At 39.4% G+C, this 19,859-nt stretch overlaps 1 protein-coding gene across 2 annotated transcripts in view; it reads left to right on the forward strand.

Annotated features, from left to right (window-relative positions):
* ACOT9 (acyl-CoA thioesterase 9) overlaps positions 1-1,036 on the forward strand; it is a 114,509-nt gene extending 113,473 nt beyond the window's left edge. For both annotated transcript variants that reach the window (XM_077144747.1, XM_077144746.1), the window contains exons 14-15: positions 131-281; positions 734-1,036. In XM_077144747.1, coding sequence (XP_077000862.1) covers positions 131-281; positions 734-825 — 243 coding nt within the window. In that variant the 3' untranslated portion in view covers positions 826-1,036. The remainder of the gene's footprint in view (positions 1-130; positions 282-733) is intronic.
* Positions 1,037-19,859: the final 18,823 nt, after the last annotated feature.

The raw sequence follows: 19,859 nt of genomic DNA on the forward strand, positions 1-19,859 counted from the left end.
GAGAAGACATAATATTTTCTGTTATTTGGGCCTAGAAAAGAAGTTTTGGTGTCCTAAAACCATTATTTCTCTTATGACTACTTTTTTAAAACCTTCCTAAACAATTAACTATAGTGTCTGTATTTCTTAGGTTTGCTTTACACAGGACAATTACATTCAAGTCAGAGTACACAGTGAAGTGGCCTCTCTGCAGAGTAAAGAGCATGTGACTACCAATGTCTTTCATTTCACATTCATGTCAGAAAAGGAAGTGCCATTGGTTTTCCCTAGAACATACGGAGGTAAGCAGCAATTATTGCTTGTCCCTAGTGAAGGGAAGAATATTTTAAGAATTTTTTTCCTTTAAAATTGTTGAAAGTATGCCAGTGCTTCTTAGCATAAAAGCATATCTCTAGGAGATTTTGCTTTTGAGGTTCCACTGCTCTGAAGGCCAAAGCTGCCAGATAGCCTGCAGCCTGCTATTGCTGCTCTGCCCAGCTGGCTGTTGTCTGAAGGATTCATGCCAGGTGCATGCAGCCATTGGTAATCAAAGACTGGTCCAGCTAAAGGAAAAGGGTGAGAATCATGTACTGCTCTTTTAGAGACATTGTACATGCTCTGAGTCTACAGTGCATCCCTGTCACCAGTTTTTGCATTCTCATTGCTATCCCAGTGTTCTTCAGTAGTCTGTATTTGCATGATGATTTTCTAAGGTGCTGCAAGTTTCTTCAGGGTTATGTTTCTTGTGTTTCAGAGTCCATGTTGTATTTAGATGGGCAGCGGCATTTTAACTCCATGGGTGCACCGGTGAACTTGGTGAGAAAGGACTACCTTGTGGAACCGTAGGAGAATCCCACTTGGAGAAAACCAATAATCTGCTGATCTAGTATTCACTGTAAGCCTGGTCAAGTGTGTTGGTTTTAATGTTATCATCCTTCACAGAGAAGAAGAAGAATGTATTCAGCTTTTAGAGTGATCAGAAAAGCAGAACAAGAGAGTGATTGAGTGGGGAACAGGGGAGGAAGAATTATTAAACAATAAATACTTTCAAAACAGTTGTAATTGTGAACCTACCATGCTGCCTCCCATCTGTTGAAGAAGTTAGGGAAGAATGGCTTTTTACACAATTGGATACTTTTCTTTTTTAACACTATGTTGCAGCTATCAGTATACTAGGTTTACTGCTAAGGCTTTGGCATTCTTTAAACCTTACCTTTGCTGTAATGCCCCTGCATCATTTAAAATCCCATTAACCTACATGATACCTCTGTATTTTGCCTCTTTCTATTTCCCAGCTTTTGTTATTAGCAGAAGGTAAATGTAAAACTGGGATGAAGGGATTTAACAAAGATACGGCATTTATAAAGATTTGTGAGAAGCTTTAGATCTAAAACTGTCACACTAGGAGGTATTTAGGGATGCTCTTGAGGAGGAAAATAAAGGGCCATTTGTCCATTTGTTCATTCTTTAATTCATAAGACAGCTATTGAGCATACTGTGTTAGAGGCTGGGCAGGATATATCTGAGTAAAAACCCCAAAACAACAGCAATAACAATAATAGTAATGATTTATATTTATAGAGTACTTACCATGTGCTTGGCACTGTTCTAAGCACTTTACATGTATTAGTTCACTTGTTTCCCCTAACCATGCTATGAGGTAGCTTCTTTAATCCCCTAGAAGGGTTAATTCACTCAGGAAACTGAAGCACAGAGAACTTGTTCAAGGTCCCACGGCTAGTAAGCAGTGGTGCCTGGATTTCAAAACTAGGCAGTGTGAGCAAGTTACTGTTAACCAGTACACTGTACTGCTTTCAAGGAATATAGCAAGGGAGGCCATACCTAATGTAATAATATAACCTAGAAACACAAAGGCAGGTATTTCTATTAATTTGTAGCCAAAATAGTTTTTTTTCCTTGATGAGAGGGGAAGCTGGTCAAGTTCAGAAGAGACATAAAACAGGCTATGTAGAAGAAAAAAGTAATCTCCGGAAAGGTGCTCCCAGGAAGGAAGCATTCTTCCTTAGTTTGGATATTAGATCAGTGGACAGAATATTGGCTTTGCACCAGAATTTGTTGGAGTGCTTTTAAAAAAATTCTTATCAGTTTATGTAATATTTATTGAAATCACAGTTAATATAAACAAGCACAACTGGTATAAATAGTCTTGGGAATAAATGCAGCTGTTTCTTCCGAGTGTGCAATCCAACTCATGGAATCAAGCTATAGTAGCTTGCCAGCATGAGTCTTTCCCCCAAGCTGTACTATCATCCAGAGAATTACCTGGCCCTTCAGCATTTTGCATATCTACCTGTAACATGGTGTGGGGGTTAGTGAATCTAAGTGGTTAAAGGGAAGGGACTGGAGTCCTGGGGAGTTTTGTGTGTAAGTAGAGTTCAGTTAAGAGACCTTCTACTGCATTCTGTTGTATAGATCATGTTTTATATAGTTAACCATTTATTTCTATATGCTGAAGTTTTTTCTGGATTTTGTGATTGCTGTTGTTTAACAATGCTGCAGTAAATATCCTAAATGGCTAAAACGTTTGACCTCTGAATTATTTCCTTAGGAAAAATGTAGAGGAGTGAGAAAACTAGATCTCATAGTATGTACATATTGAAGGCTTTTCATATGTATTTCAAAGAACTCTCCAGATCAGTTGTACACATTCACTTCTCATTGGCAGTCTCCTTGAAATTCGCCAAATTTTATCCTTTTCTGTTTAAAATATTTTTGCCATTTTGATAGGTGAAAAGTGACATCTTCATTAATTGCCTTTCTTTGAAGTCTACTGAGATTGAACTTTAAAAATAATGCTTATCAACTCTTTTAAGTTGAATTGCTTGTTCAAATAATTTTGGATATCAGAATGTTAAGCCAATACATCTACCAATACAGGTATTTAGTCATAAGAACTAAATAGCATGGATCTATAAGAACTAGCATGGATCCTCATGATGGAGTTGGATATTGTTTTGTATCAAATAGTCTGTGCTGAGATGTCCCAGTGTTACTTCAGGGATTTATTACCAAGTTCTTACTTTTTTGCTTAGGTATTTCTTCAGTGTGCAGTCTTTGAGGATGGTGTTTTTATCATTGGCTTTCTTTAGAAGAGTTTACTTTACTCCAATATACTTTGCATTGTATTGGTTGTGCCCATATGATGCTGTGGATCTCTGTTCTTTGTGATAACCCACATACTCTATCTCCATGTTCCCTTTGTCACCTGAATTCTCTCTGGTATGATCTGCTTTCTCTCACCTCTTTGAATAGAGCCAGTAGCTCAATTCCTAAAGAACTGAAGTTCTTCTCCACATATCGCCCCTGCCCTCCTGCTCCAGGGTTTTCAACATTTTAATTTTCTTTTTGGTGAGTTTGTGCAGCGGTTGACCTTTTATCTTTCTGAAAACATATTTGATTCTGTGGGCTGGCTGAGCTCACCTGGGAGGTTCTTCTGTTCCATGTGGCGTTGGTTGGGGTCACTCGGCCATGTTTGTCTGAGAACTCACCTAGGGCTGGAACATCTGACACCTCAGCTGGGTTGGTTGGAACTGGGGAATGGCCAGGCCTCTCTAGCAGGCTAATTCAGACTCCTTAAATGGTGGCTCAAGGGTTCCAAGAACAGCCAGATAGATTCCTAGGTCTTAACCAGGCCATCCTCCTATCTCGCTTGTGTGTGCTAGTAAGACACCCTTCTTTGAAAGTTTTATGGACGAATAGTATTGGGAGACATTATATGGTACAATCCCTCTTTGGCATTTTATAATGCATTTTAGATTGCTTAAGACTCTCTGTAAAGTGGGGCCATAAAAAAACAGCAACTTTGTTTAATCAGCTTTTTAAAAACCTATTTGACTATGAACCACTTAATAAAAATACCTGTGAACAGATTGAACATATTTGGAGTTTTCATAACCTTTACAAAACTGGGATCATACTCTATTCTCTTTTGTAACATGAAAAGGCAATATAATATATTGTCCAAAGAATAAGTTATTATGCCCTCTTTTGCTAGGAAGAGTCACATATATTATGCTCCTTAAAATTAAATTTAGGATGACATTTTAGAGCTGACTGACTTTTCTACCTTTTAAGGATTGGCAGTCTTGCTTTTAACAGTAGTATAATTGCTTGCTGTCACTGTCAATGTTTTATAATATAGTAACTTGTAAAAATTCTTTTTACAACAAATTCTGAATAATAATCTTTTAGCATTATGACCCTGTTTTACAGATGAGCTTAGGGAGCTGAAAGGAACTACATCAAGATGAACGTAAAAGTTAGTGTATAAGATATTTGTCTCCATTTTGATAGAGAGAAAACGTGTGTTATTAATTTCTGTTTCTGGACAGTGTCTTAAGCTAAAATTCAATACTTTATGGTTTAAAACGAAAACATTTGGAAGTAATAAGGGATTCTTTATTTTGTTATACTGCCTCATGGCAACTTGTATGTTAGTGAAGTGTGGTACAAATTTGGCAAAGAATCAGTTATAAGATGTAATCATCATCATTTCTTTTAGTCTGCAGTGGACCAGCCCGAAGGAAAAACTTAAAATTGTGGAAATGTAATGCATAACAAACTCTGAAATCTGTTCTATAAGTAATTGTTGCAGTGTGCTTTGAAATTTATTGCTTTTTGTACATATGTTATTCTTCACAGTAAAAAGCACTGTCACCCCCCTCCCCCCCAAAAAAGATATAGGTTTAGTTTTAGCCCAAGGAAATTAGGCAAGATATACTTTCTGTCAGAAATGAAGCTTAGTAGATATTATTGGTTTTATTCACCAATTCCATCCTCCCTCCTTGTGATATCAGGACTTTGGGTGTGGTTGGGGGAGCAGTCACCAGTCACCCACTCTGAGTGCATGTGCTGCAGCCAGTACATGACCCTGGCCCTGTAAGTCAGGACATAGTGTCCCAAGCTACTGACTAATTCGAGATAGGCACTTGACCCAAGCTAAGAAATCAGGTCCAATCAGCTACTCTGGAGGTTTTTGCTTAGACTTCAAAAGAGATGCACTCTTTTTTTTTTTTCCTGCTAGACTTAGATCTGTAAATGCCTGGAACTGCTGGAATCCTTTTTGGTATCACAGGGAAGAACTGTCCGAGAATGGCGCCAACATGGATAAAGCAGGGTTAAGAGAAAGAGACCAAGTCCTGCACTGTCTGAGCCGCTGGATGCACATATGCCTGAAGCTCGGCTGGCAGATTTTTATGAGAGACATTACATTCCCTGTTTTGCTTAAGATGTTTTGGGTTGCATTTTTTTTTTTTGTCACTTGCATCTGAACAAAAGTCCCAACTGGCAGTGGATATCAGACATTAGACTATAAATCTAAATAAAGGGAATAAAACATGAAAAAAGATGTAATAATCATGAAATAAGAATTTTTTTTATATATGGCTAACATATTGGATTTTTACTTTGTGTCAGGTACTTTGCTAATGACTTTTTTTTTTTTTTGTAATTCTCTGTGTACAGGTCCTTTATATCCCTGGTTAAGTTTGTTCCTAGATACTTGATTCTTTTAGTTGCTATTTTGAATGTAATTTTTTCCTTAATTGTCTCCTCAGGTCATTGCTTGTGTATAGACACGATACTGATTTTTGCACATTCATCTTAAATCCTGCCAGTTTGCTGAATTTGTTTATTGGCTTAAGAAGCTTAGTCATAGATCTCTCATGATTTTCCAAGTATAGTATCATGTCATCTGCAAATAATGAAAGTTTTACTTCTTCCTTTTCAATTTGGATGCATTTTATTTCTTTTTTCCTTTCTGATTGCCCTAGCTAGAACTTCTAGTGTAATGTTGAATAATAGTGGTGCCAGAGGGCATCCTTGTCTCATTCTCAATCTTAAAGGCTTTCAATCTTTCCCCCTTGGGTATGATACTGGCTACAGGTTTTTCATATATGCTTTCTATCATATTGAGGTAGTTTCCTTTTTTTTAAATTTTTAAATTTTTATTTATTAAAAAATTAACAACAAAAACATTAACATATCATTCCATTCTACATATATAATCAGTAATCCTTAATATCATCACATAGTTGCATATTCATCATTTCTTAGAAATTTGCATCAATTTAGAAAAAATAAAGACAACAGAAAAAGAAATAAAACGATAACAGAAAAAAAAGATTATACATACCATACCCCTTACCCCTCGCTTTCACTTATCACTAGCATTTCAAACTAAATTTAACATTTTCCCCCTATTATTTGTTTTTATTCCATATATTCTACTCGTCTGTTGATATGGTAGATAAAAGGAGCATCAGACACAAGGTTTTCACAATCACAGAGTCATATTGTGAAAGCTATATCATTGTTGAATCATCCAAACAGAGTCGAGAGGTTATCCTGGAGGTTATTCTTACGCATTAACAGATATCAGCTTGTTGTTCAAGATGTAGTGGAGAGTCTGGAGGGAACTGCCTGAAAATGTGGAGCTGTGTTCCAGTAGCCATGTTTCTTGATAATGACTTTTTTTAATTAAAACATTTTTTTAAAACATAACATACAAACATGAACATTCTTACCATATGATCATTCCATTCTTGGTATATAATCAATAACTCACAATATCATCACATAGTTGTATATTCATCATCATGATCATTTCTTAGAACATTTGCATCAATTCAGAAAAAGAAATAAACAGAAAAAAGGAAGTTCATACGTACCATACCCCTTACCCCTCCCTCTCAGTGACCACTATTATTTCCATCTATCTAATGTTTTACCCTTTGTTTCCTCTATTTTTTTCTATACCCCTTACCACTCCCTTTCATTGATCACTAGCATTTCAATCTAATAAATTTATTTTGATATTTGTTCCCCCTATTATTTATTTATTTTTAACCCATATGTTTTACTCATCTGTCCATACAGTAGATAAAAGCATCAGACACAAGATTTTCACAATCACATAGTCACATTGTGAAAGCTGTACCATCCAATCATCTTCAAGAAACATGGCTACTGGAACACAGCTCTACATTTTCAGGCACTTCCCTCTAGCCTCTCCAGTATACCCTAACTAAAAAGGTGATATCTATATAATGCATAAGAATAACCTCCAGGATAACCCCTCGACTCTGAAATCTCTCAGCCATTGACACTTTGTCTCATTTCTCTGTTCCCCCTTTAGGTTGAGAAGGTTTTCTCATTTCCTTGATGCTGAGTGTTCTAGTTTGCTAGCTGCTGGAATGCAATATACCAGAAACGGAATGGCTTTTAACAAGGGGAATTTAATGAGTTGCTAGTTTACAGTTCTAAGGCCGAGAATTAAAACAAGTCTATAGAAAAGTCCAATCAAAGGCATCCAGGGAAAGATACCTTGGTTCAAGAAGGCCGATGAAGTTCAGGGTTTCTCTCTCATCTGGAAAGGCACATGGCGAACGCAGTCAGGGCTTCTCTCTCGGCTGGAAGGGCACATGGCAGACACGGCGTCATCTGCTAGCTTACTCTCCTGGCTTCTGGTTTCATAAAGCTCCCCGGGAGGCATTTCCCTTCTTCATCTCCAAAGGTCGCTGGCTGGTGGACTCTCTGCTTCGTGGTGCTGCAGCATTCTCTGCTCTCTCCGAGTCTCTCTCTCCAAAATGTTTCCTCTTTTATAGGACTTCAGAAACTAATCAAGACCCACTCAGATGGGTGGAGACATGTCATCCCCTAATCCAGTTTAACAACCATTCTTAACTAAATCTCATCAACCAGGGAGATGATCTCATTACAGTTTCAAATATACAGTATTGAATAGGGATTATTCTACCTTTATGAAATGGGATTTATATTAAAACATGGCTTTTCTTAGGGGGCATATATCCTTTCAAACCAGCACATTCCACCCTCTGGCCCCTAAAAAAGACATGTTTTTCCCAAATACAAAATACATTAATTTCATAACAATATTAGAAACCTTAAACCTTTCAGTAGCAATACAATGAAGTACAAAATTAGAGACAGTATAAAATCTCATCAAGTCAGTTAGAGGCATGGTCTGTCCTAAGGCAAAATTCTTTCCATTTGCTCTGGACCTTTGAAAACTCACAACAAGTTATTTGCTGCCAACATACAAAGGAGGAACATTCATAGGATACATAGACACATTTCCAAAGGGAGGAAGGAACGCAGGGGTCACCGGACCCATACAGTTTTGAAAACCCGCAGGGCAAAGTCCATTAGTGTTCAAAGTCTGAGAGTCATTTATCCTCAGGGCTTTAGAAAGTGGCAGTCCCACCCTTTCCAAATGCCTACGCCTGCCTCTCTCTGAAGGTAACCTTGGGGGATATTGGGGAGACCACCTTTCTCTCGGCTCCACCCTCTCCAAGCATTGGGGCTGCACCCGGGCTCTCTGCCATCTCCGGGGCACACGCTCAACCCCTCCATGTGGTGGCAGCCAGGCTCTCCCCAATCCCCAAGGAATGTGCTTCACCCTCTCCAAGGCCTGAGGCGGCATGACTCTTCCACTGCAATGAGGTGGAAGGCCCATCCTCTGCCTTTGGGGCAAACTCACTCTCTTCACAGGCTTGGGTGGGTCCACTCTCCTGACCTGAGGCTTCTTAACTTCAGACCTCAGCCTCCACAGTTTTGCCTCTGAAGTTATTTTTCCTCCAATGTGTCCCTTCTCTGAACCCCTCAGTCCAGACTGGCAGCGGCTCTGTTTATACAGGTCCCACAGCACTCTCGTTGGCTTTCTATGCAGTAGCCTTGGATCATGCCCATCAGACATAAGGAGTTTCCACAAATCTTTCCTGGATAACTCCATGTCCGATCCTGACTTTCTCTGAAATGGCTGGCTGGTTCCACATTTGGTTAAATCCACACTATACTTTGTAGTCTCCCTTTCTGTAGGCCCAGAATTTTCCGGGACCTCAACTTCTGGTTTCTTTTTACTCAAGAGTTCAGTTTTCAGCTTATCTCTTTCCTGTCGCATTTCACTATAAGCTGCAAGGAGAAACCAGACTGCACTTTCGACATTTAATTTGGAGATCTCTTCTGCTAAATATCCAAGTTCATGGCTTTTAAAATCTGCCTTCCAGCCAATACCATTAGTCAACTTTGCCAGATTATCTGCCATTTTAAAACAAGGATCACCTTCCTTCCAGTTTTCAATAGCACGTGTCTCATTTCTTTCTAAGGCCTCATCAGAGGTATCTTTAGAGTCCACATTTCTACCAACAGTCTCTCCAAAGCATTCTAGGCCTTCTCTATCAAGCTTCTCACAACTCCTCCAGATTCTTCCCTTTATCCAATTAAAAAGCCGTTCCAACATGTTTGGTATTTGCAAACTGCAGCAGCAGCACCCCACTCCTGGTACCAAAATCTGTTCTAGTTTGCTAGCTGCTGGAATGCAATATACCAGAAACGGAATGGCTTTTAACAAGGGGAATTTAATGAGTTGCTAGTTTACAGTTCTAAGGCCGAGAATTAAAACAAGTCTATAGAAAAGTCCAATCAAAGGCATCCAGGGAAAGATACCTTGGTTCAAGAAGGCCGATGAAGTTCAGGGTTTCTCTCTCATCTGGAAAGGCACATGGCGAACGCGGTCAGGGCTTCTCTCTCGGCTGGAAGGGCACATGGCAGACACGGCGTCATCTGCTAGCTTACTCTCCTGGCTTCTGGTTTCATAAAGCTCCCCGGGAGGCATTTCCCTTCTTCATCTCCAAAGGTCGCTGGCTGGTGGACTCTCTGCTTCGTGGTGCTGCAGCATTCTCTGCTCTCTCCGAGTCTCTCTCTCCAAAATGTTTCCTCTTTTATAGGACTTCAGAAACTAATCAAGACCCACTCAGATGGGTGGAGACATGTCATCCCCTAATCCAGTTTAACAACCATTCTTAACTAAATCTCATCAACCAGGGAGATGATCTCATTACAGTTTCAAATATACAGTATTGAATAGGGATTTCTAGTTTGCTAGCTGCTGGAATGCAATATACCAGAAACGGAATGGCTTTTAACAAGGGGAATTTAATGAGTTGCTAGTTTACAGTTCTAAGGCCGAGAATTAAAACAAGTCTATAGAAAAGTCCAATCAAAGGCATCCAGGGAAAGATACCTTGGTTCAAGAAGGCCGATGAAGTTCAGGGTTTCTCTCTCATCTGGAAAGGCACATGGCGAACGCAGTCAGGGCTTCTCTCTCGGCTGGAAGGGCACATGGCAGACACGGCGTCATCTGCTAGCTTACTCTCCTGGCTTCTGGTTTCATAAAGCTCCCCGGGAGGCATTTCCCTTCTTCATCTCCAAAGGTCGCTGGCTGGTGGACTCTCTGCTTCGTGGTGCTGCAGCATTCTCTGCTCTCTCCGAGTCTCTCTCTCCAAAATGTTTCCTCTTTTATAGGACTTCAGAAACTAATCAAGACCCACTCAGATGGGTGGAGACATGTCATCCCCTAATCCAGTTTAACAACCATTCTTAACTAAATCTCATCAACCAGGGAGATGATCTCATTACAGTTTCAAATATACAGTATTGAATAGGGATTATTCTACCTTTATGAAATGGGATTTATATTAAAACATGGCTTTTCTTAGGGGGCATATATCCTTTCAAACCAGCACATTCCACCCTCTGGCCCCTAAAAAAGACATGTTTTTCCCAAATACAAAATACATTAATTTCATAACAATATTAGAAACCTTAAACCTTTCAGTAGCAATACAATGAAGTACAAAATTAGAGACAGTATAAAATCTCATCAAGTCAGTTAGAGGCATGGTCTGTCCTAAGGCAAAATTCTTTCCATTTGCTCTGGACCTTTGAAAACTCACAACAAGTTATTTGCTGCCAACATACAAAGGAGGAACATTCATAGGATACATAGACACATTTCCAAAGGGAGGAAGGAACACAGGGGTCACCGGACCCATACAGTTTTGAAAACCTGCAGGGCAAAGTCCATTAGTGTTCAAAGTCTGAGAGTCATTTATCCTCAGGGCTTTAGAAAGTGGCAGTCCCACCCTTTCCAAATGCCTACGCCTGCCTCTCTCTGAAGGTAACCTTGGGGGATATTGGGGAGACCACCTTTCTCTCGGCTCCACCCTCTCCAAGCATTGGGGCTGCACCCGGGCTCTCTGCCATCTCCGGGGCACACGCTCAACCCCTCCATGTGGTGGCAGCCAGGCTCTCCCCAATCCCCAAGGAATGTGCTTCACCCTCTCCAAGGCCTGAGGCGGCATGACTCTTCCACTGCAATGAGGTGGAAGGCCCATTCTCTGCCTTTGGGGCAAACTCACTCTCTTCACAGGCTTGGGTGGGTCCACTCTCCTGACCTGAGGCTTCTTAACTTCAGACCTCAGCCTCCACAGTTTTGCCTCTGAAGTTATTTTTCCTCCAATGTGTCCCTTCTCTGAACCCCTCAGTCCAGACTGGCAGCGGCTCTGTTTATACAGGTCCCACAGCACTCTCGTTGGCTTTCTATGCAGTAGCCTTGGATCATGCCCATCAGACATAAGGAGTTTCCACAAATCTTTCCTGGATAACTCCATGTCCGATCCTGACTTTCTCTGAAATGGCTGGCTGGTTCCACATTTGGTTAAATCCACACTATACTTTGTAGTCTCCCTTTCTGTAGGCCCAGAATTTTCCGGGACCTCAACTTCTGGTTTCTTTTTACTCAAGAGTTCAGTTTTCAGCTTATCTCTTTCCTGTCGCATTTCACTATAAGCTGCAAGGAGAAACCAGACTGCACTTTCGACATTTAATTTGGAGATCTCTTCTGCTAAATATCCAAGTTCATGGCTTTTAAAATCTGCCTTCCAGCCAATACCATTAGTCAACTTTGCCAGATTATCTGCCATTTTAAAACAAGGATCACCTTCCTTCCAGTTTTCAATAGCACGTGTCTCATTTCTTTCTAAGGCCTCATCAGAGGTATCTTTAGAGTCCACATTTCTACCAACAGTCTCTCCAAAGCATTCTAGGCCTTCTCTATCAAGCTTCTCACAACTCCTCCAGATTCTTCCCTTTATCCAATTAAAAAGCCGTTCCAACATGTTTGGTATTTGCAAACTGCAGCAGCAGCACCCCACTCTCCGGTACCAAAATCTGTTCTAGTTTGCTAGCTGCTGGAATGCAATATACCAGAAATGGAATGGCTTTTTAAAAAGGGAAATTTAATGAGTTGCTAGTTTACAGTTCTAAGGCCGAGAATTAAAACAAGTCTATAGAAAAGTCCAATCAAAGGCATCCAGGGAAAGATACCTTGGTTCAAGAAGGCCGATGAAGTTCAGGGTTTCTCTCTCATCTGGAAAGGCACATGGTGAACACGGTCAGGCCTCCTCTCTCGGCTGGAAGAGCGCATGGCAAATACGGCATCATCTGCTAGCTTTCTCTCCTGGCTTCCTATTTCGTGAAGCTCCCCGGGAGGCGTTTTCCTTCTTCATCTCCAAAGGTCGCTGGCTGGTGGACTCTCTGCTTCGTGGTGCTGCAGCATTCTCTGCTCTCTCCGAGTCTCTCTCTCCAAAATGTTTCCTCTTTTATAGGACTTCAGAAACTAATCAAGACCCACTCAGATGGGTGGAGACATGTCATCCCCTAATCCAGTTTAACAACCATTCTTAACTAAATCTCATCAACCAGGGAGATGATCTCATTACAGTTTCAAATATACAGTATTGAATAGGGATTATTCTACCTTTATGAAATGGGATTTATATTAAAACATGGCTTTTCTTAGGGGGCATATATCCTTTCAAACCAGCACACTGAGTCCCAGCTTATTCTAGGATTTCTGTCCCACGTTGCCAGGAAGGTCCACACCCCTGGGAGTCATGTCCCACGTAGACAGGGAGGGCAGTGAGTTTGCTTTCGTGTTGGCTGAGAGAGAGAGGCTACATCTGAGCAACAGAAGAGGTTCTCTTAGGCCTAATTTTAAGTAGGCTTAGACTATCCTTTGCAGGGATAAGTTTCATATGAACAAACCCCAAGATTGAGGGCTCGGCCTATTGCTTTGGTTGTCCCCACTGCTTGTGAGAATATCAGGAATTCTCCACATGGGAAAGTTGAATTTTCCCCTTTTCTTACCATTCCCCCAAGGGGACTTTGCAAATAATTTTTTATTCACTGTTCAAATCACTCTGGGATTTATCAGGGCATCACTCTGGACAAACCTACAAAATCTCATGCCCTACTCAAGTTTCCATTTTCTTATGGTGTTCAATTAAACTGTCCATATAAGTTATATTAGGAAATACACTAGTCAAATTATAAATTTTGTGCCAAAATAAAGTTTTTCTTTGCTAATGACTTTTAAATGCATTTTCCCTTTTAATCCTTATAATAACCCTTTGAGTCAGTACTATTATAACCCATATCTTGCAGATGAGGAAACTGAGGCTCAGAGAGATAAACTAACTTCCCAGAGCCCACCCTGTACCTATGTATAGGTGGGGTAGGCCAAGACCAGGTCTAGAATCTTGGTCTTTTGCCATGTTTAATATGTATTTTTTCAGCTGTTAAGTAGAGGGTAGCTAATGCTATATATGCCTATTTATATATCAGAATACAGTGAGATCTCAACCTTAAGAGAGAAGGATAGCTGAAATATTTTTGGCATTTGTTTTAGTATCCTCTTAGAATAAAATTTTTGGTATTGTTGTGAATGACTCTGTAAATTGACATGTGAATTTTTCTTTCCCCTCCCTTGGCAACAAATACCGAATCTACTATAAAAGAGGTGACAGGAAAGAGGAATTAAAAATAGGAATTTGGCAAGTACAGAAACAGGTTTAAGAATCCTTGCTTCTAGATGACACCGTTGTGCCATGAGATTATTTTGACCTAAGGGGATTGATTTGAGGTGGATTTGGGACCAGTGTGGGTTTCTCTGCAGGCAGTGTGATGTGGTAGAAATAGTTTTGGCCTGAATGTCTACATCTGTGAGGTCTAGCCCTCCCTATGCAATCAGCTAGTTCTGGGAATTGGGTTGGAGGTTGGGGAATTTATTCCTTCAGGTCCTGCTTCCTTTTTAAGAGGGACACTTTTCTGGTTTCAGAATCCTCTGATTAGGAATACATTCTTTCTTCATGTGATTCAGCTGTTTGGTTAGTAAAATATTATTGTAAATATATTGCATAACATAATAAAAATCAAATCCTATTTAAAATGTGTATGCCAAAAAAAAATGAGCCTCAGAATAAAACACACAGTCCTTCTGAAAACCAGTTGGCTAGAAGTATTGAGAAATTAACACTCCAGAGAAAGGATTATAGTGACCAAAAACAGGGTAGAGAGATTTTGGGTTTTGTGTTACAGAAACTGCACTTTTAATAGAGGGAACCGTATAACTAAACCAGAAGTAAGTTGAGAGTTACAAGTCACAAGGCCTTGATATATCAGGTACTTATATCCTGTTTATATGTATATATATATATATATATCAAGCTATGAGTCATATCTCATTAGTAGGTCATGATATGTAGTGGCTTGTGACCAACATTAAAAAAAGGAAGTACTGGAATGCATCACGCACAGTAAGTATTGTATAAAACTTGCATGGTGTGTATATATACATACATTTGTATGTATACTAGCTCACAATGTAAAATGTACTTCTAATCTGGTTGTGGTAAAAAAAAAGTTTGATTTTCCATCATGGATGAAAGGAATACACTCAGTACTATTAAGATGCCAAGTTGAGTTGTATTTAGTTTTTTTATTGGTCTCATTTTAAAACAGATTTTTCCCAGTATTTTTCTAAATTAAAACAAAAAAACAAACCCATCTGAGAGGAAGTTCTTTTAGTTTAGCCTATAGGGGGGGCCTCAGTACCATGGTAAGTTGCTATTTGACTGCTGTGTGCCAGGTGCCATCGGATTTTGGGTTGTAGCACAGTGTACTCACTCGAATAGTGAGAAAACTTTCAAGTCGTGTTTCTGATGACCTGACTGAACTGTACAAATGGCCAGAGCTTGATGCTGACAAAATCAAGGCTGCAGATTAAATTCTTAACTTTCTTCTAACCTTGGCCACACACTGGACCCCTAATCGTAGCCAATTAGTGCTGAAGTATAATTATGCAATAGATTATAGTGAGAGGAAAACTAATCAGTGCTTAATCTTTTGAGGTTGGATCATAAGTAGTTGTCCTTATGTAAGGACAGTATACTCAGGTGATAAGGTATTTAGTGGGGAAATTATGCTGATTTATGAGACTGTGGACCTCTTGAGGGAAGGGATTATGCCATATCTTTTCATCTTCATTGCCTAGCAAAGTACCTTGCACATGTATGGGTAATGTTTTCTTATGAACAAATGCATGATTAAGGAAAATGTACTAGGTGATTTTGGGTGTTTAGCCTGACTTTTTTCTGGGGGGGTTTAAAATTTTATTAATATATACAACCAAAATTTCATGTTTTATCCATTTTCAGATATACAGTTCAGCGGTATTAATTACATTCATGGTGTTGTGCTGCTCCTACAACCATCTATTACTAAAACTTTTTCATCACCCCAAACAGAAACTCTGTATTAGTGAAGAATTATTAATTCCATTTCCCACCCCCACCCAGCCCCTCAGAAACCTGTATTCTAGTTTCTGACTGTGAATTTGCATATTCTAATTATTTCCAAAAATCTTTTTTTTTTAACTTTTTTTATTGTATAACATACATACAAAGCAAAGAAATAAAAAAGCAGTAGTTTTCAAAGCACTCTTCAAAAAGTGGTTACAGGATAGATCCCAGAGTTTGTCATGGGCTATACCATACGATCTTCTCCTATTTTTCTTTCTAGCTGCTCCAGAATATAGGAGGCTAGAGGGCTTACATATCTTTTTATCATCAATCGACTTTTTTTCATCTTTTTTTGTGAACAATAACATATATACAAAACTATAAATTTCCAAGCACAGCACCACAATTAGTTGTGGAACATATTTCAGACTTTGACATGGGTTATAATTACATTTTAGGTTTTTACTTCTAGGTGCTCTAAAATACTGGAGACTAAAAGATATCAGTTTAATGATTCAGCATTCATATTCCTTTGTTAAGTCCTATCTTCTATGCTTAATTCCACCATCACCTTTGGTCTTTCCATTTCCTCTCATTAGGTTGTTTGGGCTATAGCAATTCTAAATTTTTGATATTGGAAGGGTCTGTCACTAATATGGGGTAGGGAGATGTAACTATCTGATGTTGTGGAGAGGATGGGCTAGGTTTCAGGACTTATCTGGACCAGGGATCCATCAGGAGGTTGTAGGTTTCTGGAAAGTTACTCTAGTGCCTGGAGCCCTTGTGGAATCTTATAAATTGCCCTAGGTGTTTTTTAGGATTGGCTGGAATGGTCCTGGTTGGGGGTGGCAGGTTATGATGGGGAGCAAGGTCTACCTGAAGCTTGCATAAGAGCAACCTCCAGAGTACCCTCTCGACTCTATTTGAACTCTCTCTACCACTGATACTTTATTAATTACATTTCTTTCCCCCCTTTTGGTCAGGATGGAATTGTTGATCCCATGGTGCCAGGTCTGGATTCATCCCTGGGAGTCATCTCCAACTTCACCAGGGAGACTTTCACCCCTGGATGTCATGTTGCACATATGGGGGAGAGCAATGATTTCACTTGCAGAGTTGGGCTTAGAGAGACTGAGGCCACATCTGAGCAACAAAAGAGGTCCTCCAGAAGTAACTCTTAGGCATGCCTATAGGTAGTCTAAGTTTCTCTGCTACCTACATAAGCTTCACAAGAATAAGCCTCATGATCAAGGGCATGACCTATTGATTTGGGTGTCCCTAAAGTTTGACACAGTATCAGATTACCTGATGGTAAGATTTAATAGTTCCATAGTCTTTCTCCCTTCCCTCAGAGGACTTTGCCAATACTTTTTGATTATCAGCTTAATATACTCTAGGATGTTTCCAGGCATTACATTAATTTATACAGGATTAAAGGACCTCTTTCTTATTCTGTGCTCCCTGTGTTTCAGTTGTTCAAATGAGCTATAAAGATAGGTTGAATTAGATTATGCGCTACAGAAAGTTTCAGTTCCAGATCATATAAACCTTCCTTACATTGATCTCAAAGAGTATGTGTGGTTCTAAAATATAGGCACTGTCTTCCTTACCCCTATGTTCTGAATTACTGTAACCCTAACCTGTTCAGCTTCATTCTTATCTCTACATATCAGGTTATATATATAAAACAGCCTCTCAAAATCCAAAAATAATAATCACCACTCCAGACTTAATGTGTCTGCTCTAAAAACTTACAGTCTAGGCCCCCATTTTCTTATAAGCATTTTCTAAAGGTGACCATACCATTGTTTTTTGTTTCTGGCTTATTTTATCTCACCAAATATCCTACATGTTCATTCACATCGTTGCACACATTGTTCCTTTTTGTAGCAGCATAGCCTTCGTTCATAAATATACACCATCGTTCGCCATTCTACTTCTCTGTTAGTGTATCCTTCTGCCACCTGCATTCATCAGGCATCATGTAGAGGGCCCAAAGTAAGTCCACAGTCCACCAACATTCTCAATTTTAGATAATGTCATTGTTCCCAAGAAATAGAAAAACCAATACACACACCCTCACCAAATAGGAGATCTAAACCTCCTCTTAACTCGTCTCTCACCCCATTATTGATCTCTACTGTTGCTGTGGTGCTGATGGTTTCCTTTTGAACATAGCTCATAGCATGCAATAGCAGTTTCCCCCCATACCCTGGACTTAAAACACTCTTTATACAAGAATCTTATCTTTGAAGTAATTCTTACAAGAACTCATTCATATTTCTAGAGTGAGTGAGTGGGACAGGTAGGTCTATACAACCCCTTTCAATCTTGTTCATCTTCAATATGGTAATATTACTTTTAGACCCACTAGAGAATCACCTTCACTCCTATCTATTCCCTTACATTGCAATTCAACCTCATTAGGTAACAGTTCACCCACCTCTAGCGTCTATGTATCTCTAAGTCCCCTTTATTCTGTATTGTAAGTCTCTGATTATACCTTTATGCTTAGCCTGATTTTTGAGTCTGTTAATTTAAAAAATTGACGTTTAAGCCTCAGGAAAGTGGCTTTTACATATTTTTAGCATTTTATGTAAGTGTACAAAGTTATGCCAAAATTATATTAAGATAGTAACGGGATTGGTAAAAATGGCATTGCAATCTGAGACTAGATACATAGTATTTAGTATTTCAGTGGTATAGTTCTGTACTACATTGTCAGAAAGTTCATGAGTAATGAAATAATGATGCATTCCATATCAGATGGGAAGGTTAGGGTATGAAAGTATCACAAATAATAAAATAGTGGTTAATGTGTGTGAGAACAAAATACACAGCCTGGAATTCTACTGAAAGATGGAAAGTTTAGGATGTAGGGTTAGATGCAACTTTGGACAGAGATGATGGGCATAGGAGGATGGTGGGAATGGTTGCCTTGTGTAAGATTCTGGGAACTAAGAAATCCCTGAAAGAACAGTCAGCCGTATCTCTGGAAAGCTCAGAACACTGGTAATACTTAACTGGAAAATAGTCAACAGACCAGAAATTTGAGAAGCAAATTATAGATGTCATATTTTACTTCACTGAAGATGTTGTCTAGTGTGTTTCAGAGAAACTTCAGGTTACCTCTTGACCTACTATTTTGTGTAAGCTTCTACTGTCATGGCATGATTCTGTCCTGTTGCCCAGGCAGCCACTAAAGCATTTTGGCCACCTTCCTTTTCTTAACCTGTGGGAAGCTATTTCTAAAGTAGGTTTCTCAGTCTTGGCAGTATTGTCATTTTGGGCCAGGTAATTTGTTGTGGGGGATTGACCTATGTGTTGTAGGATGTTTGGCAGCATCCCTGACCCTACCCACTAGATGCCAGTAGCACTCCCATAATTGTGACAAACAAAAGACGTCTCCAGATATTGCCATGGCCCTGGGGGACCAAAGTGACCCTGGTTGAGAACCACTGCTCTAGATTATTGGGAGTAAGTCTTCAAAAGTTGCATCCCATTCAGGCCTGGGGGCCCATCCTCTCCAGGAGAGCATGGGACTATCCTTACTGAACACTCTTCCTCCAGTTTTCTGTAAATGCTATATGAGGAAATTTTTAGGATATAATTTTGGACTGATCTACTCCCAGAAGTCAGCTATTTGAAGGGTTAATTTATAAAAGGCACTGAGAAGCGGTGCATTTCCACTTATTTGTAGGTACCCAGAAATTACACTGTCAACATCTGGTTCAGTAATACTAAGCTCCTTGAGGCAGAAATTTGTCATGTGGTCATGGATGAGTACCAAGTATTTTAGAGTAGGTGACAACAGTTGTTGAGTGAAACGAGAATGACTACTTTTTTCCAGATAGACCTAAAAATAGCTGTCTTGTAACCATATTTAAATGAACAAGAGGCTTAGAAAAGCTCCAGAGAATGGAAACGTAATCAAGCAAATAGAGGCTTATTCCCTGAGTAAGGCTTTTTCTTTTTAATGCCGTTATGTTGGAGTCACATTTCATTATTTTTCCATGTGAGTATCCTATTATTGCAGCCCCATTTGTTGAATTTTGCTTTTTGGGAAGTGCATGGACTGGAAATTGAACTCAGGTCTCCTGCATGGCAAGAATTCTACCACTGAACTACCTACCCTTGCACTCCCTACTTTCTATGGCTTTTTGGGACTATTTGGAAAATGGGGTGATGAAGCAGCACTGGAGTTTAGCTTTGTATATGGTAATTTGTTAAGAGCTTTATATAGAGAGAGTTAGGGGTTCAACTTTTATGTGTTAAACTAAACATTAATATATAACTAGTTACATATAAATTTGGTACAAATTGATAATGAATTTAGAGAAAACGGGCCAAAAGGGGTTTATGTTAGAGCAGTTTGTTATGGGAATCCACTATTCCTATGAGATCCCATGTAAGGTGACT

Source organism: Tamandua tetradactyla, chromosome X (assembly GCF_023851605.1).
Source record: "Tamandua tetradactyla isolate mTamTet1 chromosome X, mTamTet1.pri, whole genome shotgun sequence".
In the NCBI taxonomy this organism is placed as follows: Eukaryota; Metazoa; Chordata; class Mammalia; order Pilosa; family Myrmecophagidae; genus Tamandua; species Tamandua tetradactyla.